Source organism: Narcine bancroftii, chromosome 5 (assembly GCF_036971445.1).
Source record: "Narcine bancroftii isolate sNarBan1 chromosome 5, sNarBan1.hap1, whole genome shotgun sequence".
Taxonomy (NCBI): Eukaryota; Metazoa; Chordata; class Chondrichthyes; order Torpediniformes; family Narcinidae; genus Narcine; species Narcine bancroftii.
The window spans coordinates 39,723,853-39,750,667 of NC_091473.1; the positions used below are offsets into that span (position 1 = coordinate 39,723,853).

The 26,815-nt window shown below is 41.2% G+C and overlaps 2 protein-coding genes across 3 annotated transcripts in view; one reads left to right on the forward strand and one right to left on the reverse strand.

The window, feature by feature from the left end:
- LOC138763284 (interactor of HORMAD1 protein 1) overlaps positions 1–26,815 on the reverse strand; it is a 259,345-nt gene that overhangs the window by 125,311 nt on the left and 107,219 nt on the right. The gene's annotated exons all lie outside the window — the stretch shown is intronic.
- LOC138763282 (NUAK family SNF1-like kinase 1) overlaps positions 8,884–26,815 on the forward strand; it is a 32,094-nt gene continuing 14,162 nt past the window's right edge. The window contains exons 1-3 of one of the 2 annotated variants that reach the window (XM_069937156.1): positions 8,884–9,006; positions 23,825–23,945; positions 25,307–25,458. In XM_069937156.1, coding sequence (XP_069793257.1) covers positions 23,903–23,945; positions 25,307–25,458 — 195 coding nt within the window. In that variant the 5' untranslated portion in view covers positions 8,884–9,006; positions 23,825–23,902. Of the gene's footprint in view, positions 9,007–9,187; positions 9,731–23,824; positions 23,946–25,306; positions 25,459–26,815 lie in introns of those variants that run through there. The other variant, XM_069937155.1, reaches the window with a different exon arrangement.

Sequence of the window (26,815 nt, forward strand, 5' to 3'; positions counted from 1 at the left end):
TTATATTTCTCTGTCAGTAAATGGGTTTTGAGGATTTTTCAGGCCCCTGTGCAATAGAACAATCAGTTCAATGTCAATATCAGTTAATGATTGTAGCCAATTATCCTTCCATTTACATCACTCAATTGGATAAGCTTTGTTTTGCGCATGTAATACTCCATACCCAGTTCTCCTCTATGCTTTGCTTTCTTTAATATTCTATCTCATTTTCATCTATTTCTCTTTTTTTTATTCCCTTTCATTTAATGAGTCCCTGCTGATTATCAAGATCCCATTCCCATGAATCTTTCCCTAATCCCATTTATTCTCCCTTTATTCCCATCAGCTCCCCCCCAGCTTCCAACACTTATTTGCAATTTACAATGGCCTATTGATCTCCCAACCCCAAAACATCTTTGGGGATGAAATTAGAACACCTGAAGGAAAACCATAAGGTCACTGGGAGAACAGCATGCTCTGCACTGATAGTATCAGAGGTCAGGAATGAATATTTGACTCCATGTGAAGTAATGGCTCTACCAATGACAGCATTATGTTGTCCCTTTTTGTTCCAAACTTAATAGAAAATATAAAATGGAATCAACTGTTGGTTCTCTGCCAGCAATATACATTTTTCTTGGATACAATCACACTTTTTTTAAAAATCACTGTTCAAAGTTAATAAATTACTCAGCATAGCATACAAACAAGCCAAAATTATTTGTGCTTTATGCAAAGATAGTAAATGAATGTATTACCAATTTTTAGGTTCAAAAGGATTTGCAATGACACAACTTTTCTGAAATAAGTTGTTTATTAAATCTGTGATCAGGTTATTAGTCTTAAAATAACATTTTATGGTATGCCAAGGATGTAAGAGTCAGTGGTTAATATTAGTATAACAGTAAATTCTGGAACATTTTTCATACTTTTACATGAAAGTGTTGCACAATTTCTAACACCAGCTCACCTTTTGTTGGCAGAGAACAGGAAATGACTCATTTTACAAGTAAATATTCCTATTTGTCATTGTGGAAGATATGTTCATACTTATTTCATTTATTTTTCCATTGAAATGCTTGTATCTCCAAGGGCCAAGAATAATTGGTTATTATAAATTACCCTTACATGTAAGTTAATTGCAAAAAGAATGATAAGGAGTAATGGCATGTGTCTTTTTAAAATTTTTTTGCATTCAACCATAGATGCCACTTTGTTTTTAAAGTTTTTTATTTAAATTTTTAAATTTTAAATTTAGATATACATCACAATAACATGCCCTTCTGGCCCACGAGTCCGTGCCACCTAATTATACCCAATTGACCTACAACTCCTGTATGTTTTCAAGGGTGGGAGAAAACTGGAGCACCCAGAGGAAACCCACAGAGACGGGGAGAATGTACAAACTCCTTACAGACGGCATGGGATTCGAACCCCAATTCCGATCGCTAGCACTGTAACAGCATTGTGCTAACTGCTACACTAATCATCTCTCCCTCCTACACTAACTATCTGTCCTTGCTACACTAACTGTCTCTCCCTTTAAATATTTATATTAAATATCTTCTCTTTTATAATAAATGTTTTATATTATTAACTATGTGAGTGGATCAAGTGCAATGTATCCATGTTTGCTGATAATATAAAGGCAGCAGCTGTGAGGAGATACCAAAAGGCTTTAGGGTAGGATCATGGAGTGTAGACTAAATGAATAGATAAGAACATGGCAGAGGGAATGGAAGGATACATAACAGGTCATTTCACAACCCAGCTGGTTAACTATTTCCTTTCAGGAAAGAAAATCTGCCATCATACTCAAAATGGTCTTGCATGTGACTCCAGACCAACCAATGTATTAACTCTTCACTATTCTCTAAAATTGCCCAACAATCTTCTCAGTTCATTGGTAATTATGGGTGGGCAGTAAATGCTGGCCTTTGCTAGTCATATCCAGCTCCAGGAACAATTAAATAAGTAACATTTTTGTTTCTATATTTATTTTATGGATGCTTAACATAATGGGCAAGAAGGTCCAGCTTGCTACTCGTTAGCTCTTGAGTTACATAGAAGATAGGAGCAGGAGTAGGTCATTCGACCCTTCGAGCGTGCTCCACCATTCAACGAGATCATGGCTGATCTTAAAGTTCAGTACACCGTCCCCGCCTTCTCTCTGTAACCTTTAATACCCTTATACTGAAGAAATATATCTAATTCCCTCTTAAATATATTTAATGAACCTGCCTCTACTGCCCTCTGTGGCAATGAATTCCACAGATTCACCACCCTCTGGGTCAAGAAATTCCTCCTCATCTCGGTCCTAAATGATTTGCCTATTATCCTCAAACCATGGCCTCGGGTTCTGGATTTTCCCATCATTGGAAACATCCCATCTGCATCCATTCTGTCCAGTCCTGCCAGAATTTTATACATCTCTATGAGACCCCCTCTCAATCTTCTAAACTCCAGCGAGTACAATCCCAATTTGTGCAATCTTTCCTCATAAGTCATTCCTACCATTCTAGGTATCAGCCTGGTGAATCGCCTCTGCACTCACTCCATTGCAAGAACATCCTTCCTTAAATAAGGTGACCAAAACTGCACACAATACTCCAGGTGTGGTCTCACCAAGGCCCTGTACAGCTGCAGTAAGGTATCCTTGTTCCTATACTCAAACCCTCTTGATATGAAGGCCAACATACCATTTGCCTTTTTATCCGCCTGCTGTACCTGCATGCTCGCCTTCAGAGACTGGTGTACAAGTACCCCTAGGTCTCTCTGCACTTCCCCATCTCTTAATCTATTGCCATTCAAATAGTAATCTGCCCTCCAGTTTGTATTACCAAAGTGGATAACCTCACATTTATCCACATTGTAGTGCATTTGCCATGTATCTGCCCAGTCCCTCAATTTATCCAAATCACACTGGAGCTTCCTGACCCCCTCTTCCGTGCACACAACCCCTCCTAGCTTAGTGTCATCTGCAAATTCACTGATTAAGGACAACCTCAAAACAATGGCTACTTAAATTCACAGGCAATGGTTGATGTCTGAATTTCCTTCTATTCTTTCCAGGTCAATGCTTTGCATTTCAATTTTATCTGCTAAGTTTCAAACTTAACAAAAGATTGCATGCAATCGTCAGAAGTACTACTGAAAATTGCCATTTATAGAAAAAAATTCTTAAAATGGCATTGTGCCATGAAATCTAATTATCAAGTCTTGCTGAGCTAAAGTGCACATTTGATATTCTCAATCAGCTTTCAAGTTGCTAAACATGGAAGGATGTAAAAGGAAATGACGTTAGCATGGGAGAGGAGTCAGATTCAGTATTCAGTCAGAAAAGGATGAGGTTGTATTCAGCTAGTGACCACAAGATGTGTGTGTAATATAAACAATGCCAAGCAGATGAATAGTGTTCCTCTGCTTATGAGACAGATTATTTGGGTAGTTGTATCAGCTTGTCCTTCAAAGGACTCATTTCAACAGTATGAATGAATGACTTTTATCATTATATACGAAACTGTATTACAGATGCTATTTGCAGCAACTTTCCAGGAGCATAAAACAGACAACACATAAGAAGAGATTTTAAAAAAAGATAATATGAAAAGAAGAAAAAAATAATATTAAATATTCACACAAAGTGTTAAAAATGTGCTGAATTAATCAAGCAGATCATCACTGTCCCCTTCCTCCTCTCTCCTCCTATCATCCTGTCCCCTCCCTCCTCTCTCCATCTATCATCTGTCCCCTCCCTCCTCTCTCCACCTATCATCCTGTCCCCTCCCACCTCTCTCCACCTATCATCTATCCCCTCCCTCCTCTCTCCATCTATCATCTGTCCCCTCCCTCCTCTCTCCACCTATCATCTCCTTCCTTTGCCACCCTTCCTGCCTCCCCACCTTTTTGTTCGGATGCCTGCCGGCATTCTCTCATACTGCGATGAAGGGATCAAGCCCGAAATGTATTTTTACCTTTGCTACATAAAGGACTCTGTTTGACCTGCTGACAAGCATTTTGTGTTTTTACTTCAACCATGATTCTACAGATTTTCATGATTTACTAGTAATGCAGATAGATCATTTGAGTCTTGAAGCAGTGCATAGAGCCTGATAGCTGTTGGAATCTAATAACCATCCTTGAACCTAGAGTTGTCTGATAGAAGTAAAATATGAAAATCTGCAGTAAAAGCAGAATGCTGGTCAAACAGTGCCCCTTATATAGCAAAGATTAAAATACGTAACCAGTGCTTCAGGCTTGAGCCCTTCATCAAAGTATGAAAAATGTCGGCAGCCATTCAAATAAAAAGCAAGGGAGGAGACGTGGTCACAAAGGCAGGAGGTAATAGGTGGAGAAAGGAGGGAGGGCACAGCAGCAGGCAAGGGGAGGAGGGATGGCAGGGTGAATAGAGAGGGAAGGGGGTGAAGAGGTGAGGGAAAGAAGACAGGGGGAAGGGAGAAAGGAGAGCAGGTTAGCAGAAACCAGAAAAATCGATGTTGATGCCATCTGGTTGGAGAGTGCCCATTCGGAAAATCGGGTGTTGTTCCTCCAATTTGTGGATGGTCTTTGTGGGATAGTACATAAAACCATGGACAGACATCCAAGTATGGGAGTGCGACGTAGAACTGAAATGGTTGACCACTGGGAGGTCTAAGTCACTACTGTGGGCAGAGTGAAGATGCAAAGCGAAGCGATCTCCCAATCTATGCCCTGTCTCTTCAATGTAGAGAAGGCCACAAAGGGAACAACAGATGCAGTAAAGCAGTCCTCCAGATACACAAGTGAAGTGTTGCTTTGCTTGAAAGATGTCCTCTGTTATGTGGATTCCCATGAACTTGAAGCTACCAATCTTCTTCACCACTATACAATCAATAAAGATAGGTTTGTGGTCCATCAGTTTGCTCTTCCTAAAATCCTCATTTGGATCCTTGATCTTTGACAGATTGTTATTCTGGCACCACACAACCAGTTCTCAATCTCCAACCTATATTCTGACTCACTGTTACCTGTGGTGTCATCAGAAAATATATAGATTTTGCTGGAGCTAAATTTAACTACACAGTTGTGGGAATACAGTGTGCATCCTTGAGGTTCCCCAAGAAGTCTCTTGAATCTCATACTCAAATGCTCTAGAAATAACATTCAACATACAACTAACCTTCCTAAATGCCTGTATGTTAACTTCCAATGTTTTGGGTACAAGTACTTATAAGTTCCTGTGAATACCATCACAATTTTGGGCAACGTGGTTAGTGAAGCGGTTCATTGCAAAGCTGTTACAGCGCCAGCAATTGGGGCTGGACTTCGAATCCCGCACTGTCTGTAAGGAGTTTGTACATTCTCTCCAAGTCTGCGTTGGTTTTCCCCAGGGGCTCCGGCTTCCTCCCACCCTCCAAAAATGTACCAGAGATGTAGGTCAATCTGATGTACTTCAGTGGCAAGGGCTTGTGGGCCGACAGGTCCTGTAACTGTGCTGTATGTCTAAATTCAAAATTAAAAATTTAATTTAAATTTTATTGTCTCATTATTTACAATTTTATGCTTTTCTACCAAAGGATTTCCATTAAAATAACATGGAACATGAGTGGAACACATTACAACCTGGCCTTTTTCTATATTATTGTGAAAATCTTTTTAGACCTTAACTGTAATTTTATATGGTTTTTCTGCAAGTCCTCATGGGATATCCTGGCTCGTTTTCTTTGTTGGCTTGAAAGAATTATGAAATTGAAAAACAAATCTGTTTGAAACATACTTTGAGTCATTTAAACTTCAGCCAATGAAGCAAATGATGGGGAGAACATACCAGCTCCTTATGGACTGGGTCGGATTTGAACCTGGGTCACTGGTACTCTAATATTGTTGAGCTAACCATGCTACTCGTGTGTTTTAACATGTTTTAAGGTATATATATAAACAGAAAGTGCTGAAAATCTTCAGGGAATATCTGCAGAGAGAGAACCAGAACTCATGTTGGAGCAAAAATAAACTGCTGGAGGAACTCAATAGATCAGGCCACATCCATGGAGGGAAAAGGACAGTCGACAATTCAGGTTGAAACCCTATTTCAGGACTCTCTTGTGCCTCCAACAGAACTAATGTTTTTGGTGAATGAATATGCTATGGCTGTCACCAACTTCATAAAGACCTGCATGGATGAGTGTGTGCCCATGTGCACATACCGTGAGTACTCCGATCAGAAGCCGTGAATGAATCAAAAGATTCGCAACCTGCTGAGGATGAGATCGATAGCATTTAAGACTGGTGATCAAGATCTCTACAGAAAGTCCAGGTACAATCTACGAAAGGCTATCTTGGCAGCAAAGAGGCAAATTTTAAGGAAGCTAGAGAAAGAGGCAGATACTCATCAGCTATGGCAGGGATTGCAGATCATTACTTTCTACAAGGTGAGGCTGAACACCATAAATGACTGTGATGCTTCACTACCCGATGAGCTGAACACCTTTTATTCTCGCTTTGAGAAGGAAAACTCAACAGAACCGATGAGAATCCTGCAGAACCTGACAACCCTGTGATAAATGTCTCTGAGGTCAACATCAGAACATCCTTCATGAGGGTAAACCCTCTCAAAGTGTCAGGCCCTGATGGCGCACCTGGCAGGGTACTGAAAATCTGCGCCAACCAACTAGTGGGAGTGTTCACGGATATTTACAATATCCCATTGCTGCAGTTGGAGCTTTCCACTTGCTTCAAAGGGCATCAGTAAATCTAGAAGAGCAGAGTGAGCTACCTCAATGGCTATTGCCCAGTAGCACTCACACCTATTTTAAAAGATTGGTCATAGCCAAAATTAATCCAGATCTAAATAAAGATCTGGACCCACTGCAATTTACCGACCACCACAATTGTTCCACAGCAGATGCAATCTCACTGGCTCTGCACTCAGCTCTGGATCACCCAGACAACAGTAACATGTACATTTGGCTACTCTTCATTGACTACAGCTCAGCTTTCAACACTATTATTCACTCAGTACTGGCCAACAAGCTCAAAACCTGGGCCCCTGCACCCACCTCTGCAACTGGATCCTTGACTTGCTCATTGGAAGACCACAGTCAGTACAAATTGGGAACAACATCTCCTCACTGACAATCAACTCAGGTACACCTCAAGGATGCGTACTTAGCCCACTGCTCTACTCGCTTTACACCCATGACTGTGTGGTTAGGCACAATTCTAATGCCATCTACAAATTTGCCGATGACACGATGGTCATTGGCAGAATCACAGATGGCAATGAGGAAGTGTACAGAAGTGAGATAGATCAGCTGGTGGAGTGTTGTCGCCACAGCAGCATTGTATTCAAAGTTACCAAAACCAAGGAACTGATTGTGGACTTCAGGAGGGGTAAATCAGGAGTACATGAACATGTCCTCATCAAGAGGTCAGCAGTGGAAAGTATTAAGAACTTCAAATTCCTGGGTGGCAACATCTCTGAGGATCTGTCCTGGGACCTTCATGTTGATACATTCATGGCTATACTATCAGAAGTTTGAGGAGATTTGGTATGTTACCAAAGACTCTTGCAAATTTCTGCAGGTGCATTCTGACTGGGTTCATCATTGTCTGGTATAGAGTTGCCAATACATAGGACAGGAAAAGATTACAGTGAGTTGTAAAATCAGCCAGCGCCATCATGGGCATGAGTCTTCACTCTATCGAGGACATCTACAAGTGGCAGAGTCTTAAGAAGGCAGCCTCTATCTTCCTCAGACCCAGTTCAAGTGGCAAAGTAAACACTTGAAGACACTATTAAATGGAGAGGCTGAGATAGATGAGAGGCGGGGACAAAAATCATGAGGCAGATGTAGGCATTGAGACAGCCGTGTCTGGCTGCTGCGAGGGGAAGCTTCCATGAAAGCTGCAAGTGTCTGAAGGCTGATTCATTGAACTACGGACGTGTCTGAGAGCTGGATTGCCTCTTCAAACTGCTACCATCAGGAAGGAGGTACAGGAGCTTGAAGACACACACCCGTTGGTACAAACACAGCTTCTTCCCCTCTGCCAGCAGATTTCTGCCTCACTCCCTCTTCTTTTGCACCAATTTATTAAGTTTAAAAATGTAATTTATAGCAATATTTACACCATGATGATGCTGCAAAACATCAAACTTTGGACATGTTCATGACAATAAATTTTGATTCTGATTCAATGACCTTCAACAGATTTTATCTATTTTTATTTCCAATTTCCAACAATTGCATTTTCTATTTTCAAATGTTAGTGATATTTATTGAGATTTCAGTATTTCTGAAGGCATTGGAAATATATCCCTGGCGTTTTGTCTAAATAAAATGTTGTACTTTGCTGAGCGGACTGAATCATTTCAAAGGGGTCCGAGCCTCCTGAGGAGAATGACTGGGGGCCAGTTAAGTTGACCTCACCGAATCCTATGCTCCCACTTTCAAAACAGTTCCCAGTGCACAGAGGCAGAAATAAAATACTGAAAAGCCAAGTACTGACAATAACCACACCAGCAGTGCGAGTATAAGACAGCTTTAATCAACTAATATGTACACTAAGAGGTCTTGTCTCTCTACAAGACGAACCTGGAAGGCGAGATTGGAGCTCGGGACTGCTTTATAGACAAGGTCACCGGGATGACCCCTGGTGACCTCGTGGTGTAATTACATATCACCACATATTTCCAGTTTCTGGAAATCTGACACACAAACACTAAATGCAGGGAATAAGTCACAGAGAAAAAAAAACAAACCCAGAATTTTCCAAGTATCTTGCATTAGATTGTTCGGAGATGCCCGACAAAGCATTCATTTCATACCTAACAATGTTTTCATGCTATTATTAACCACACCAGATATAGCAAAAGTTGAGCTTTTGCAGGTTGATGGGTTGGTTGAATGGTTTCCTTCTCTCCATTTTGAAGAACTGTGTTGAACAGAGAGGGGATTTAATTTGCAATGAGCAAAATGAATGACCTCTTTGAGGTGACGAGAGTCATAAAAACAGACAAAAGAAGTTTGAGCCGAGGAAGCTGGATAAGAGGTAGAAAAGCAAATACATGTTGAGGGGACAAGATAAAGCCAGCCGGGGAATAGCAGATAAAGGACGACCGGGGCACGTTCAAGTGGCGGGGCGAACACTTGGCGACCGGATGAAACGGAGGGGCTGAGACAGATGAGGGGCGGGGACAAAGATCATAAGGCAGATGCAGGCAGGGAGGCGGCAGCGCGTGGCTTTGTCTGGCTGCTGCGAGGGGACGGGATAACTGGGAATGCTGGAAGCATTGAGCCGCGGCCGTGTCGGAGAGCTGATTGCCTACCCGACCACGGATCAAAGTGGCTGTTAGTTCCCAGCGGCTGCTTGACTGTTATCTCTGGTGCAGTCAAGGAAGACGCCCAAGTCTCCAGAGCACTGCATTTCACCTGAGCGCAACGTGTGTCTTTCCAACGGGGATTGAAGCGGACGAAGACAGGACCCCCCCGACCCCTTCAACTTCTTGGTCCGGGGAGAGAGAGCAAGGAGAGCTGATGGCCGGCGATGCTGAGGCGCCCTTAAAGAAGGCACGATGGTAACGAGGGAGAGAGCGGATGGTCCCGAGGAGCAGGACTGGGAAGAAGCACCTGCTGCGGGCAGCGAGGTCTTGCAAAACGTGAAGAAGCACCATCACAAACACAACTTGAAGCATCGATACCAGATCCTCGAAACCCTGGGAAGCGGAACCTATGGGAAAGTCAAGAAGGCGCAGGAACGAGTCACTGGAAGGACAGTAAGTGGGGCCGGCTGGAATCACCCAGGACTAAACTCTCTCGTGAACTGCCTGAGATCATATCTCTTTTGTTTCAAGGTGCTCTATGTGAGTGGCCGTTAAAAACACGGTTGTAATTTAGTACTAACAAAGCCACTGCCCCATTCCGCGCCGAACAGGCCCTTCGGCCCAATTCGTCCCTACTAACCAAATTGGGATTCTGGGCTCGTCCCGTTTGTCAGCTCGGGTATTCTTCTAAACCCCTTTCCTTTCTTTATCTATCTATCTCCATATTTCTGTGGAACGTAGTAATAGCACCTGCTTCAATAGCTTCCTCTAGCAGCTACGTCCAAACACATTTTTTTCTTAGATACTAAAGGTTATGAACACAATAGAGCCAATAAGATATAATCTCGTTCTGAAGAGATCTAGACAATGTAGTGTATATGAGTGACTGAGTCTGAAGGTTAATTGACGACTTGCTCTGGTTCTCAACCTTTTTCTTTCCACTCCCATGTAATCCCTATGCCATTGGTGCTCTGTCATGAGTAAGGGATTGCTCACAGTGGTACATGGGGTGGGAAGGGAAGGTTGAGAATCACTACTTTAGACCCAAATGTTCCAGAAATATTGTCATTGGCCCATTTCCTTTTGAGTTATGGAACCGTGCACATAACGAGTCCATTAGGTACAATTAAAACAGTGCTTTTCAAACTTTTTCTTTTCACACACATACCACCTTAAGCAATCCCTTTCTAATCACAGAGCACCTATGGCATAGGGAACATTGCTCTCGAAGTATGATTCCTGCTTTGAATTTGAGAGGTGTGGGTTCAAATTCTGGATGAACTTTTGTTCTGGGTGATGCAAGGGTTCACAGCTCCATGGACCAGGGTTTGAGCCTGACCCCCAGTGGTGTCTGTCTGCCCTTTTCGCATTCTCCTAGCCCTGATGGCTTCCTGGGTGATCCCTAAGATCCTGCTGATTGCTTCATTAAATGGTAATGTAAATGACCAACAGTATAAGGATGGTGGGGCAGACAGAGCAGAGTTGATGAATATGTGAGAGAGAAAAGATTGCATGGAAATCTATTAAGGAATTATATATATTGCATTATTCGGAGAGCTAGCAGTGAGAGAGGCAGAATGGTTGTGAGAAATATGTATATGAATCACTAAGGTGCAGCTGACATTATCAGTAATATATTTATGTACTCAATTTTGGTACACTCTTGTGAAACATTCCAGACAATTTTCCATGTTAAAAATGTAGATTGCTATTTGATCAGTAGTAAGAGTGAGATTATTATTATAATTTGGTTCCTGCCTTTGTTACATAGAAGGTCCCAAATTCCTCTCACTTGTCTTCCCTGTTTCCTTTTCAGACAAATGCTATCATGGTTTAAAAATATTATTACGAGCTCCTACTTTAGTAAAATGGGATTATCACTGTAGAGGTTAGGATAGACAAGAGGAAATGAATGATAATAGTTAACATTTAACATTTCACACAAGCATCTTCATAACAAGTCACAGCCCAGCAACAATTCAATACATTGGAAGAAATGAGGGAAGGCTTGTCACAGTCTGTTGCAAATACAACATCTTTGCAAGAGGGAACCATTCTGGGTGCTGAAGAGAAAACAGCTGTTTGAAGCAGCTCTTGTGGCCAGTCATTGAGTGGAATTCAGAGCAAAGCATGCTCTATGAATGATTGGGCCTTTTCAGTGGATTGACCTGTGCTAGGAGGGTCTTAAGTGCTTCATTTTGAGTGTGACTAACAGTGAAGGTTACTTGGAGAGACCAGAAGGGTCTTGGAATCTTCGCAGAGGCCCGCCCAGTTCGAGTCTTGCCTACAAAAAGATCAGGAGTATTATGACCACAGCTCCAGAGGCAATGCAAGGAGAATTCATGATTCTGCAGCAACCACAACTCCCGTCTTCCCATCAGTTTATTAATTCTAGGCATCAAATTTCAAAGGTCTATGCTCAACACTGAATTTAAAAGATAGAATTTTGAAGTCACTTTCTAGATTTTGGGATGGACTGTAATGGTTAGGGTTTATCTCGCACTCACGCACGCACCTTTATCAAGACTGGTAAAATATAGAAGAAAAGATGGTGCAGTCATCATCTTTCTTCACCTGATCCCTCTGGCTTTCTTGCCTTTCATTCCCTTTGTGTGGCATTTGCTGATGTACTGCCTCTGCCTCATTTCACTTCCATCTGGTTCACCAACCCCAATCGGGGCCCATGTCCCTCCCCTCCCACCATGTCCTCTTTACGCAATAAAAATATATTGTAGCTGGAATCCTAATTCCTGGAATTATCTGTCTGCAATAACTATAGATTTTGGCTGTTAACCACCACATTCTAAACAACAATTGGGAATATACAATAATATTTGATGTTGCCAACCATGTCCTCAACTGTAAATTAATTGTAAACTAATTCACGTAGTCAAACCGCACAAGTTAATCTACAAAAGTCAACCCGGACCCCTAATCTTTGTATGTGCTGGTTTCTGGATGTCCTTCGATACTTTTACATTCACATCTATAAGTTCAGTTAGATCAATTATTAGCTCATTGTTGCCTCAACACTTCAGGTGTGATTTCTGTTTTTTAACAGGAGGGTGAAAGAAGAATATTTTTTTCTTCCACCTGTTGGGAGTCAACAATGAAAATACTGAAAGCCATTTCTTTTTCAATAGATATGCGTGGATTAGTCCATTGCAAGCATCACTCAAAATCTAGATGTGCGAGTTTCAGTTCTTTTCTTTGGCTTGGCTTCGTGGACGAAGATTTATGGAGGGGGTAAAAGTCCACGTCAGCTGCAGGCTCGTTTGTGGCTGACAAGTCCGATGCGGGACAGGCAGACACGGTTGCAGCGGCTGCAGGGGAAAATTGGTTGGTTGGGGTTGGGTGTTGGGTTTTTCCTCCTTTGCCTTTTGTCAGTGAGGTAGGCTCTGCGGTCTTCTTCAAAGGAGGTTGCTGCCCGCCAAACTGTGAGGCGCCAAGATGCACGGTTTGAGGCGAGATCAGCCCACTGGCGGTGGTCAATGTGGCAGGCACCAAGAGATTTCTTTAGGCAGTCCTTGTACCTTTTCTTTGGTGCACCTCTGTCACGGTGGCCAGTGGAGAGCTCGCCATATAACACGATCTTGGGAAGGCGATGGTCCTCCATTCTGGAGATGTGACCCACCCAGCGCAGCTGGATCTTCAGCAGCGTGGACTCGATGCTGTCGACCTCTGCCATCTCGAGTACTTCGACGTTAGAGATGAAAGCGCTCCAATGGATGTTGAGGATGGAGCGGAGACAACGCTGGTGGAAGCGTTCTAGGAGCCGTAGGTGATGCCGGTAGAGGACCCATGATTCGGAGCCGAACAGGAGTGTGGGTATGACAACGGCTCTGTATACGCTTATCTTTGTGAGGTTTTTCAGTTGGTTGTTTTTCCAGACTCTTTTGTGTAGTCTTCCAAAGGCGCTATTTGCCTTGGCGAGTCTGTTGTCTATCTCATTGTCGATCCTTGCATCTGATGAAATGGTGCAGCCGAGATAGGTAAACTGGTTGACCGTTTTGAGTTTTGTGTGCCCGATGGAGATGTGGGAACTGCCAAAATGTTTGGCCTGGAAGTCAGCCTGAGGAAAACTGAGGTCCTCCATCAGCCAGCTCCCCACCATGACTACCAGCCCCCCCACATCTCCATCTGGAGTTTCAGTTACAAGTCTGTAAAGTCACGAAGTTATGAAAAGGTTGACTTATTAATTAAGAGTATAGTATTAATCAAAATAATCAAATAACCTACCAGCAATTGACTTAGTTACAAATCAGTCCAGTCATAGTTATTAAACTTAATATTTATTAAATATGATTGATTAACAATCAATAAAGTGAACATAATCCATGATGTTAAGCAACAAGAAAATGCAACTGGAATTACCACCATGATTTGTATCAAAATACTAAGGAAGGAAAATGCTAGTTACGAATACCTTTATATAAAGGACAAATGCTTCTTTAGAAATAAGATGGATTTTGAAGTTACTTGGTTCTTTTAGTCCCTCCTTACATACATTGCAACAGGCACCAGAAATATAATTGTTTCTAGTAATACCAGGCCAAATTTTAGAGTTAGTCTGCAACTCCAGCAACTGTAACAAAGTCCTTTAGTTCCAGCATTGCAACACTCTGCTTCCAAATCCCAGAACAGCTTGTTACTCCATTCTAGCAAAAAAAAGTGTTGTTTCCTCAGACAATTACTGATGGATGAGATATTTCTGACATTTATTCTCATGGCATGGGAAAAGAGAGATTTTCCAAAAATCTAAATTTGAAAGTGCTTCCAGTGCTGCCATCCTTGAGCATAAAATGTTCCCATGGGGGAGATGGCATTAAATTTCTTAACATTGATAGAATAATGATAACGGATGTCTGTATACATCTCAGTCAGAATGCTGTTCAGTGAAGGGGTACCAAAGATTACACTAGGCCTTTTCACACTGCTGTGTAAATTGAGAATTCCTGGGTAATTTTCCTGGGCCACCCTCTCCCTGCAGTCTGAATCAGCAAATGGCCAAGCAAGGCGTCCTGACATCAACGCTTGCATGCTGCATCATCTCGTCATTTCAGCGTTTAAGCCTGTCTACCTCAATTTGCATTCAATAAATCAGTTCATTCTGCTATTTAATTGCAACCAACTGAAAAACCTCACAAAGATAAGCGTATACAGAGCCGTTGTCATACCCACACTCCTGTTCGGCTCAGAATCATGGGTCCTCTACCGGCATCACCTACGGCTCCTAGAACGCTTCCACCAGCGTTGTCTCCGCTCCATCCTCAACATCCATTGGAGCGCTTTCATCTCTAACGTCGAAGTACTCGAGATGGCAGAGGTCGACAGCATCGAGTCCACGCTGCTGAAGATCCAGCTGCGCTGGGTGGGTCACATCTCCAGAATGGAGGACCATCGCCTTCCCAAGATCGTGTTATATGGCGAGCTCTCCACTGGCCACCGTGACAGAGGTGCACCAAAGAAAAGGTACAAGGACTGCCTAAAGAAATCTCTTGGTGCCTGCCACATTGACCACCGCCATTGGGCTGATATCGCCTCAAACCGTGCATCTTGGTGCCTCACAGTTCGGCGGGCAGCAACCTCCTTTGAAGAAGACCGCAGAGCCCATCTCACTGACAAAAGACAAAGGAGGAAAAGCCCAACACCCAACCCCAACCAACCAATTTTCCCCTGCAACCGCCGCAACCGTGTCTGCCTGTCCCGCATCGGACTTGTCAGCCACAAATGAGCCTGCAGCTGATGTGGACATTTACCCCTCCATAAATCTTCGTCTGCCAAGCCAGTAGGACTCCCTGTAGGTGGATAATGCATCACTTTGTCATTGCTGGGGAGGCTCTTGTCCCCCTCCCCTAAATTGCTCCTGCCTTCCCTGGAATTTCACCCAGGCCCACCCGCAGTGTGAAAAGGCCTAATGCTTCCATGACAGTGCTACTCTCTCTTTTGTTTGTTGTGCACTTCACAAGACTGAGTGGCAGAGCTTGGCAACATAGATATTTTAACACAGTCATGGTGCATCTATAAAGATGACAATCGATATTAATACTATGGTAGGTACATTGCTTTTTTTAAATGTTTATTGTCATCTGTACCAAAATACAGTGAAAAATTTTGTTTTTTTTGCTCTCCAGGTAAGTCAACCTATCTTTGAGCACAACAAGTAGTGTAAAATAAAACAAAAGTAGATTAAAATTTGCAGAGAAAAAGTTAAAACTGTGCAAGAAAAGCACTATTTTACTCAAGGGAGGGTGGCACGGTGGTGTAGTGGTTTGTGCAACGCTGTTACAGCGCCAGCGATCAGGACCAGAGTGTGAATCCTGCAGTCTGTAAGTAGTTTGTACGTTCTCCCCGTGTTGACGTGGGTTTTTCCTGTGGGCCCTGCTTTCCTCCCATCATTCAAAAATGTACCAGGGGTTGTAGGTCAATCGGGGCAGCATGGGCACGTGGGCCAAAATGGCCTGTTACCATGCTGTATGTCTAAATTTAAAATTCTATTATCCGACAACTGTGGGGAAGAAACTGTCCTTGAATCTGGTGGTGGGTGTTGTCAAACTGCGTATCTTCTGCCTGAAGTGGGGTTGTGGGGGGGGTGGGGGGGCCGGTTTGGGAAGAAAATTTGATTGACTACTTGAATATTTTTGCAGTTGAATCCAATCTAATGGCTTTTGAAAAGGATGTACAGGTCAAGAAATGGACAAAATGTTGCAAATACACCAGGCTTTCCCTCCTTGAGTAGCTCGATCGGTGAAATGACAGTACCAGTTAAGTTCACCAGCAGGATTGACCTTCTAGGATTTTGATGTTGATGCAAATATCAGTAGAGTTGTTGGTCATTACCTGATGAATATGTTATCCAAGCATTCGATTTTCTGTAACATGGAGATTAGATTTTTAAATATTATTTTTATTATTTTCAGCACGTTACAAGCTGATTCCAGCCATTTAAACCTGGGGCGCCCATTTACACTCAAATTAACCTATAACCCCATAAGTTTTGAAGGGTGGGAGAAAACCTGAACAGCATGGGAAAACCCACACAGACACAGGAAGAACATACAAACTCCATTCATTAATTTGCCAGTCAAATAGATATATTCTTTCTTCAGGTATGCATGCCTGGTGGAGTCTTGTTGCTATCTAGTGAACAAGAATATTACTATTTCAGCCTTACTGAGGCAAATCATCGAACATGCTCAGATATGTGGGATATTCTACATTGGCGTTCAGCTATGCCTGTTGTGCCAAGCTGCCTGAGTACAATGCTACTTTCAACAAAAGTGGAACTTCTAGATTCCATCGGGTTCTATATTCCCTATACAATGTCAACTTACACAAGAACCTAATTCTTCTCTTACACTCAAAGAAAACCAAGATATTTTTGGAAACTGCATTCCAGTGAAATTTGCTGAAAATGGATCATAGATGGGATGATTTCCAGAATTATGTTAATAGTGCTGGACTGAAGCCAGTGCATGCAAGTTACCAGCCTGGCCTGTGGGATGACTTTCAATTCATAGCACTTGATACTTCTAGCTCTGTCCAACTTGTTTGCTTGATTCTGTCTGTCTTGGGAGCTAGTATTCCATCCAACCTACCTGGGTGGGATCACATAAAGCATCATTCTACAGAGCTGGAATCCCTAAATGCCTCTTCTTAAAGTGTATAGAATCATAAATCATGGAAACAGTCTATTTGGTCCAGCTCTTTCACGTCAACCATTGAGCACCCTTCTTTATTAAAGTCCATCACTTGGTTAATATTTCTTCTCAATCTGTGTTAAAACTCTTTACTCTTTGCCTGTTAATTCAAGTTCTGGGTCTGTAAATTCAGACACACAGTTCTCATTGTTTAACTGATTTTCCTCATTTACCCAACCACTATCACCCATCTTCATTCTTCCTAAACAACACTGAAGTTTCAATCCAGTATGTACACTTCCTGGAACCAAGGAAGGGAGAAGCAGTCTCAATGCCTTCAATAAGTTGTTGATTAGGTACTCAAGAGAGAATAAATTGGCTGTCAGGAAAGTGCCCTCTACTCTTGTGACTAAGAAAAGTGAAGGCAGAAAATCAAAACCATCTCACTTCTTTTGGTCCTTTAAACTCCTATTTCCATGCTTTAAATTTATTGATACTAATTTCCTATGTGGCCCCTCCCTCTCTGACACCACCACTGGGCCATCAACCTTTATGACACCTATGTCTGCTTGTCAAAGCATCATCATATGCTAAATGATCATTTAAAACTCACATAATTTTCTTGAAAAACGTTGACCTTGTATGACTGTGGATTGTAAACAAACAATTTCTATTTACTTGTGTAGCTGTAGTAAAGGGCCCTCAAGATCTATATACTACACTCTTGTCCCTCTCTAATTTCCAAAATTCCAGTGTCTTTCCTCTCACTAAGTCCACAATAACCTGAAACAGCGCCTCTCTACCAACCCCATTATCAGTCTGACTAGCATATGGGCAGGGAATGTATGAAAAAATATACTCCCTTTTGCAGAAACATTCCCCTTTACATTTCCTTTCAAATTTCTGCACCCATTCCTGGTAAATATTAGCTCATCAAGTTACACAATACAGAAACACACCCTCCAGTCAAACTCATCCTTGCCAACCAAGGTGTCTTGTTGAGCTAGTTCCATTTACCTTCATTTAACCCATATATTCCAAACCCTTTCTGTCAGAAAGGACTTTAAATGTTGTTATTATTCCTGCCTCAACATCTCTTCTGGCAGCTTGTTCCATATACCCACAACCATCTGTATGAAAGATTTGCCTCTCTTTTAAAGCTTTCCACCCCCATCTTAAAGCTATACTCATTAGTTTTTGACTCCCTTACATTGGGGCAAAAAAGCAATGACTAGGTGTCTTATCAATGCCCCTCTTGATTTTATAAATTTCTGTAAGGTCACCCTTCAGCCACCTTGGCTCCAGGGAAAAATGCCCCAGTCTACCAGATCTCTTCTTTTAACTCGTCTCGAAGTCCCTTAAACATCCTTGTGAATCATTTCAGTACCCTCTCTAGCTTAATCACACACCCCCCAATAGTACAACAACCAGAAATGTCTACAATTTTCCTTGTGTGGTCTCACCAACATCTTGTGCAATTATCATGTGACATCCCAACTCTTGAACTCATTGCCTTATTCACTACCTTGTCTACCTGTGGACTTAGCACCATTCCCTGCAGCACACCTCTAGTCACAGGCCTCCCATCTGAAAAACAACCCTCCACTACCAACCTCTTTCTCTTTCCACCAAGTCAATTTGTATCCAATTGAAGAGCTCACCAGAGAATCTAATAGGATCTGATCTTCCAGATGGCTTACATACAGAACCTTGTCAGAAACCTTGCTAAAGTCAATGTACACAATATCTAGCACTCTGCTCTCACCAATCCACTTGGTTGCCTCTTCAAAATCTCAATCAAATTTGTGAGACAATTTCCTGCACACAAAAACATGCAGACTATCCAAAGTTTGTTCTTGCCTTTCTAAATGCAAATAGATGCTGTCTCTCAGAATCCTCTCCAGTAACTTTACCACTACGGATGTTAGGCTCATTGGTATGTAGTTCCTTGTGATGTCTTGGCAACCCTTCTTAAATAAATTCATAACATTAGCTAGCCTCTGGTCATCTGGTAACTCACTGTGGTTAAGAAGATACAGAAATCTCTGCCAGAAACCCTATAATTTCATCCTGCATTTACGTCAACATCCTAGGATATACTTGGTTAGTCAGTAATCTGACAAGTTTCAGGTCCCCACATTATTATATAGATCACAAGAGAAGAAATGACATGTTTGAAATAACCCAGAACCTGTTGCACAAGGTATATTTAAGTGGTCTCTTTAGATTAGTGATTCCCAAAGTAGGCGGTGGAAAGATCCAAGGGGACAGTTAGGGAAAAGGGGGCATTCCAAATATTCAGTCTGCTGAAAAGTTTAATGAAGAAACCAGTGGCCGTAGCGAGCAAATAAATGGCGACAAGGTATTCTCACAAGAGCTGGTCCCGGTGGCTGCCAAATGGTACTGGCGTCACTACCCCCTGCTCAGCATGGCCGCCACCACCCCCTCACCCCCGCTCAGCGCCAACACTAACTCCACGCACTCTGCTCAGTGCCACCATGATCACTATCTCTCCAGCTCAGTGCCACCACTATCCCCTAGCTCAGCATCATCACTACCCCTCCCCCAGCTCTACCCTGTAACCATCTATTTTTCTTTCATCCATGTGCCTGCTGAAGAGTCTTTTAAATGCCCCTCAAGTTTCAGCCTCAACCAACATACCTGGCAAAGCATTCCAGGCACTCACAACTTTCTATTTAAAAAAACATACCCCTGATGTCTCCCCTAAACTTCCCTCCCTTCACTTAGTACATATGTCCTTTGGTGTTTGCTGTTCTTGGTCTGGGAAACAGGTGCTGGCTGTCAACCCTATCTATGCTTCTATAATCTTGTAGACCTTTATCAAGTCTCCTCTCATCCTTCTACGCTCCAAAAAGAAATGTCCCAGCTCTGCTAATCTTGCCTTGTAAGACTTGTTTTCCAATCCAGGCAACATCCTGGTAAATTTCCTCTGTAGCCTCTCCATAGCTTCCACATCCTTCCTATAATGAGGTGACCAGAACTGAACACAATACCAGAGATTTGTAGAGTTGCAACATTTTCTCTCTATTCCTGAACTCAATACCCCATTAATGAATCCCAGCATCCCACAGGTCTTCTTAATTATCTTATCAACCTTCTACTTTTCTGCTCAAATCTGCATCTTATCTATATCCTCTTGTAACCTTCAACAATCTTCAGCTCCATCCACAACTCCTCCAATGTTCATGTCATCTGCAAACTTACTCACCCATTCATCCACCTCTTCATTCAGGTAATTTATAAAAATTACAAAGAGCAGCAGTCCAAGAACAAATCCTTGTGGCACTCCACTAGTCACCAACCGCCATGAAGAATACCTTCCTTCCTCTACTACTCTCTGTTTTCTACCTGCAAGCCAAATTTTTGTCCATATTATCCCAGGAGTCATGACTTTCTAAATGAGTCTCTCGTGGGGGACCTTGTCAAATGCCTTGCTAAAATCCATGTAGACCACATCTACCACCATCAATCTACCACTCATCAATCTCTTCTGTTACTTCCTCAAAAAACTCAATTAGGCTTGTGAGGCACAGCCTTCCCTTCACAAAGCCATGTTGACTATCCTTGAGAGGACTGTACTTCTCCACATGTTCATAGATCCTATCCTGAAGAATCCTCTCCATTAGTTTGCACATCAATGATGTAATACTCAACTGTCTATAATTCCCAGGATTCTCCCTATTACCTTATTTAAACAGGGAACTACATTTTCCATTCTCCATCCACCAGCACCTCCCCTGGAGCCAAAGTGGATTTATAGATCATGGCGACTGCCCCAGCTCTCACTTCCCAGAGCAACCTGGGTATATCACATGCGGCCCCAGGGACATCAATTTTGATACTTTTAAGAAGATCCAACACTTCCTCTTTCTTAATCTCCATATTGTCCAGCACATAAGCCTGTTCTGATCTCACCCTGATCCAGGTCCTTTTCTCTTGTGAATACTGATGCAAAGTATTCATTTAGGACCTCCCCAACCTCCTCCACCTCCAGCCACATGTTGCCTCCTTTATCCTTTTTCAGCCCCACCTCATTCTTTTCATCCTTCTGTTCTTCACATACACATAGAATTACTTAGGATTCTCCTTAATTCTACATGCCAAGGCTTTCTCATGTCCCCTTCAAACTCTCCTATGTCCTTTCTTAAGCTCCTTCCTGGCTACCATATACTTCTCATGAGCCCTTCCTGTTTTCTGCTTCCTATATCTAACATGGACAAAGAAATGTTGGCAAACATCAGGGGAGAGTGAAGGCAGCAGGCTTCTCTCAGTCAAATTTGGACCGATACAAGTTCCTCTTGACTAATTGCTTCACCTGTTTTGTCAGCCATGGTTCTCTTTTCCTACCATTTTTGCTTGTCCCAGTGGGACAAACCTATCCTAACCCAGCACAAGTTGTCCCTAAACTTTCTCCACATTATTTCTGTGCTTTCAGAATCAGAATATATTGTCATGAACAAGTCACAAAATTTAGTATCATAGTGCAAACATTCATATTTATAAACCATCCGTCCTTCCTCCTTCAAGTCTGAGGGTCACCACCTAAGTAAACAGACACTTTTCTTCACCAATATTAGCTCTACTAAAACCTTCACTGTACCTATGCTGTCAGGTTGTTTCTCTTACGGAAAATGAGGCAGGAAATAAATACTGCCTTTGCCATCAATTACCACATTTAGAAAGCAAGGAAACAATTGGTTGCCTGACATCTCTTCGTGGGTGAGCTATGCGGAAGGAAACTTGTATCGGTCCAAATTTGACTGAGAGAAGCCAGCTGCCTTCACTCTCCCCTGATGTTTGCCAACATTTCTTTGTCCATGTAAGGGTAATCTTGCTGGGTACATAACCTTGAAGCAGACAGGTAGCATCTTCAGTATGGCAGAACATAACTGAGACACATGCATCAGCCAGAACAAGCCCTGTCCACTAAACGCTTCTGAAAACTTGACAGATGACAATGCCTTACCTGGAACTTTGCCATTTGTTATTTTGACCCTGAAGTCAAAAAACGCTTAAAGTTATTAAGAATTATATATACAATTAAACCATTATTTAAAACCGAAAGATTACCCAAAGTACCTGTAAGATATTAAAACTGCAAGCATAATTAATGTGGCAGATAAAAGAACTTTAATTACTTGACAATCACCAGCATTCATTTTCAAGTTTGTTTGTCAGTTATGTGGTTTATCCCCTGGGGATCACTTCAAGAGAAAAACAAAATCCAAAATAATTTAAAAAAAGACCAACAAAACAGAATCGCTGGGATAAAGAAAGGAGAGCTGAAGTAAGGTAATGAAATGACTTTGGAGAGCAGTGACAAGATAGGCAAAAGTAATAAGGAAGTGCAAGTGAAGGTTAGAAAGTCAAGCAAGCTTAGTAAATAAGGTCAGAAATGTCAAGAAGCTGAGCCACTATTTACAGTCGTTAGATAAATCACTGCCAACATTTTTTTTTGCTCCAGTTGAAGTCGATGTAAAAAAAAATTGCTTTGCAGAAGAATCTAAGGTGGATGGGCACTGGATCTGATGGAGGGAATCTGAGGTGGAGCAAAATATTCCTAAAGTTTGTAATCTAGTGATTGCTAAATTGAGCAATTATAGCAACCTTCAAGTCAATAGCAAGACTCTAAGACTTACAGTTAGCTTTTGCTGGTTTTTAGCAGTTAGTGAGGATCTATTTTAGTTTTGTTGAATATTAGTGTTGAATACATATTGTTCACAACCACCATCGGCCTCAAATTATGAAATGAAATTTGGGAATGGAATTTGCAAACATTCCTAGACTGAGGCATTCTTGAAATAATCTACATGTTTCTGGAATTCTGAAGCAACATGCTTTTCTCTTTACATAGTGGATAACTATAAAAATAAACTGGAGTGTTTTAATAGCATGAACTCTGATAAAACTGTTATCAGAAAGTATGTGCAATCAAACTGAAAACAATGTTATCTTGCTGTAGAACATAAATTATGTCTGATGGCGTTGACTCTCTCAGTGTCCTTCATTGAATCTTGATTGGCTGATCAGGATTCAGCATGACAGCACCGGATCTGAATTTGGCCTTCAGGTAGATAAGGAGTAGGTGACATATCTAAGTAAACTGCATCCTAGAGGTGCAGTCATAGACTGCTGTTTAAAGTAAATTGGTGCACCACTTAGTAACAGAGTGCAAAACAAAAATAAGTGGGAATATCTAGGACCCACACACCAATGAGATTGGTTTCTTATTTATGCCATATGGATTGGCAGTGTTAAAAAAAAATGAACAAGTTTCTTTGATCAAATTTGTAAAAAAATTACATTATTTTGCAAAATAAAAGAGACTGTATTTAATAATTCACTTCATATTGCCATGAAAGACTGGGTTCTATAAGTGTTATTTAATATTTATAGAGTCTGTCATTGAAAGTTCTGAGACCTGGACATTAGAAACAGTGACATGGCATTTATGTAGTGCCAATCCATGCACTTTAAATGCTGATCTTCGGCTTTTAGTACTGATCTATTGAATCAATGTAACTACTGAATTGCCCTTAACAGGTGGACACAGCAATTCTAAACCAATTACCTTCCTTTTCATGAACAAGCTTTGTTGAGATGCAAAAATTAAAAAAAAACATTCTTCCATGTTCATGTCATTGGTATGAATTTAATCTGTGGTGATATTCAAGAATAATTTCTATCAGTGATTGATCTGGGTTCCAGCCAGGTTAACTGAAAGCAGAATCTGGTAGAATTCTGGATACGGAATTGTGAATCATGGGATATGGGGATAGTGGAGCCATGAACTTGGTGAATATTGGGATAGGGTGGAAGGGCTGAATGGCAAGCACCTGCTCCTCTTTCTTTTGCTCTGATGTTCATCTCAAATTCTAATTCACAGGTGGCAATTAAATCAGTTCGGAAGGACAAAGTTCAAAAGGAACTAGATCGGATTCACATTCAACGGGAGATAGAGATCATGTCATCTCTTAACCACCCCAACATCATTAACATTTATGAAGGTGAATATCATCAAGATTATATTTCCAGAACGAAAACCTATTTAAATATTGGGCCCTGTCTAATTCAAGGTCTGCTTTATTATCTTCCAATTCAATTGGTTTGTTAATTATACTTCGAGCATCATTATTTGTTTGCGGGCTTGAGAGAAAGTAAATCATGGGAAAGGAGTGCGAGCAGATAAACCTCCTGTAATATATCCTGGAAATAAATGCTGGGCAAAGTCAAGGTTGCGGGTTGAGCTGTTCATTTGCACCACTTCTCAAAGCAATTACCAGCCTTAGAACAGACATTTGGTTGTGGAATGGACCAGGATTTCCAGGGAAGTTCTAGTAGTTCCCTGCAAAAGAGTTGCCATTCCCCTGAATTAGTGCCAATAGATGTGACAGTCTATTAACTCCACGTATAAACACGGCAGTCTTGAGCTGATCGGCCTCTGATTGTTTTGGGGCAACGATGCTCCATACAGCAGTGGAGCACTGATTTGTAGTACTAATACTACCCAAAAACCTGTGCCAGGTGAAATCTGGAGGAGGAACAGAGGCCTATTCTTTCGAAACAGCTGTAATGTAAATGTCAAGTTTTTTTTAAAATTAAATCAAAATTAATTAAAGGTTGGTAATTATTTGTGCATTCACAAATGTTGAAAAAATCCTTAATAAATGTTTAATTTTGAGGAATTTTTGAAAGATTTGGAATATTTGAAATATGCTTGAGTCATGAGGCATGGTTGGTACTGCAGAGGGTGTAAGAGAAGATCAAGAAGTAAGCGGGTAACTTAGATGGGTCAGATTCCCAGTGCTGGGCCCAGAACTGCTCAGTGAGCCCTCCTGAAGGTCACACAAAATCCAGCTTCAGAGGCACTTTGGAAACCTGTTTCTGCATGTTCCATTTCAACATGAACAAAACGCCAAGAAGCATCCCCTTGGATGCCTGTTAGTGAGGCCCTCATGTCAGGGTGGCCATTTCAAAGAAGGACATGGTCATAGGCCTAGACTCGTGGAGGAACCCAAATTCGTGATTCTGTACTGTAAGGCCTGTTTTTCATTCAGGTTTTATTTTTTATAGCATTTAAATTGCCTCTGCCTTCTAATCCCCAGTTCTGTACATCAGAGGTAAGAAGCAGTAAGATAAAAATCAAGGCTTACAGATTAGAATATGGTGTGACTTTCTTGTTGAAATAATTTTTATGATTTGGTTGTAAGCTGAAGCCTTTGCTATATTTCTTGCAGGTACCTTTCAAAATAAACATAGAACTCGCATTCAAGAACTAGAACATAGTTCTACTCCATGTAATGAGTAATTTATGGAATGAAATCAAATAATCCAGATTAAATTGTTATTTATGTGTTCTTTCCTGCAGTATTTGAAAATAATGATAAGATTATCATTGTTATGGACTACTGCAGTAATGGTGAACTGTATGATTTTGTAAACGAGCACCACAAACTATCCGAATGTGAAGCGCGCAAAGCTTTCAGGCAAATTGTTTCTGCAATTCGCTACTGTCATAAGGTAACCAAAAATACATTTTAATGAATATTGTCCTTCTAAACTTGCTTAGTAATAATATCACTGCCAAAAATGTTTTATGAGACCTGGGGTGAATGGAGGTAGCAATATAAATTTTGAAATTGCTTGCAGGATTAATCACTAGCAATCACTTTCTCTCTCCACAACAAATACTAAAACCACAACAAACCACAACAAATACTAATTCTGCACTCATGCATAGGTCTGATATGTTCATTGTAAATCAGGTCAAAAGTTAGCACATTTTATATTCTGTTTGTTTACATTTCTCTCTTTTGTTTATGTCACTTTTCTTGAACCGTTTTTTTGCACTACCAATAAATAGAAATTATGCCTTGCCCACAGGAAAAAGAATCTCAGGGTTGTATGTGATATCATGTACTTACACTGATAATAGATCTGAATTTTTTGAACTTTGAATATTGTCATCTTCTAAACTGGTTCTTGATTATTGAATCTTGGCAAGTAGAACTCCACAAGTCGAAAAATAAGGAAGAGAGAAAGCAGAACCACAAGCTTTTAACAGTATTTTAACAGTAGCAAGAGAAGTGGTAGTCTATTACAAAATAGTGATAACAGGGCACTAAAAAATATCAATGGGATTAGCAATGTCAACATGAAGCCATGAAATAGAAATCATGTTTGACGAACCAAATGAAGTTTTTTGAGGATATAACTGATCGAATAGAAAAGGGTGGAAGAGTGAATGTATAATATTTTTTTCAATTTTCAGAAGGTCTTCATAAAGTCTTACAGGAGAAATTAGTGTAGAACATTCTTGCACCTGGGATTGGATGTAATGTATTTAAGTAGATTGAAAACTGGTTGTTGGAGCAGAAACACAGAGTGGGAATAAATGGGTATTGTGCTCAATGGTGGATGGTGACGGGGGATTTATCGCAGAGATCCGTGCTGGGGCCCTCAGATACTCACAACATTTAACAATGATTTTGATGAAGGAACCTATGTAATATTCCTAAATTGGTTGATGGCAGTAAACTGATACTATAAAGAGATTTAGGATATAGGTTAAATAAGTGGGCAAGCAGGTTCAGCATAAAAGGGATGAAGTTATTCACTTTGGAAAGCCAAATAGAAAAGTAGAATAGTAGTTGGTTGGTAATGGACTGAGAAAGGTTAGTGTGCAAAGGGACTTGTACACCTGTCACTGAAACAAACACACAGCTGCAGGTGGAGTGAGCAGTTAAGAAGGCAAACAATATGTTGCCCTTCTTTGCAAATGGTCCTGTAGACAGTGGCAAGATTTTTTTTCTTCAATTATATAGGATCTTGTTGAGACCACACTTAGAGTATTGTGCAAAGTTTAAGTCTTCAGCAT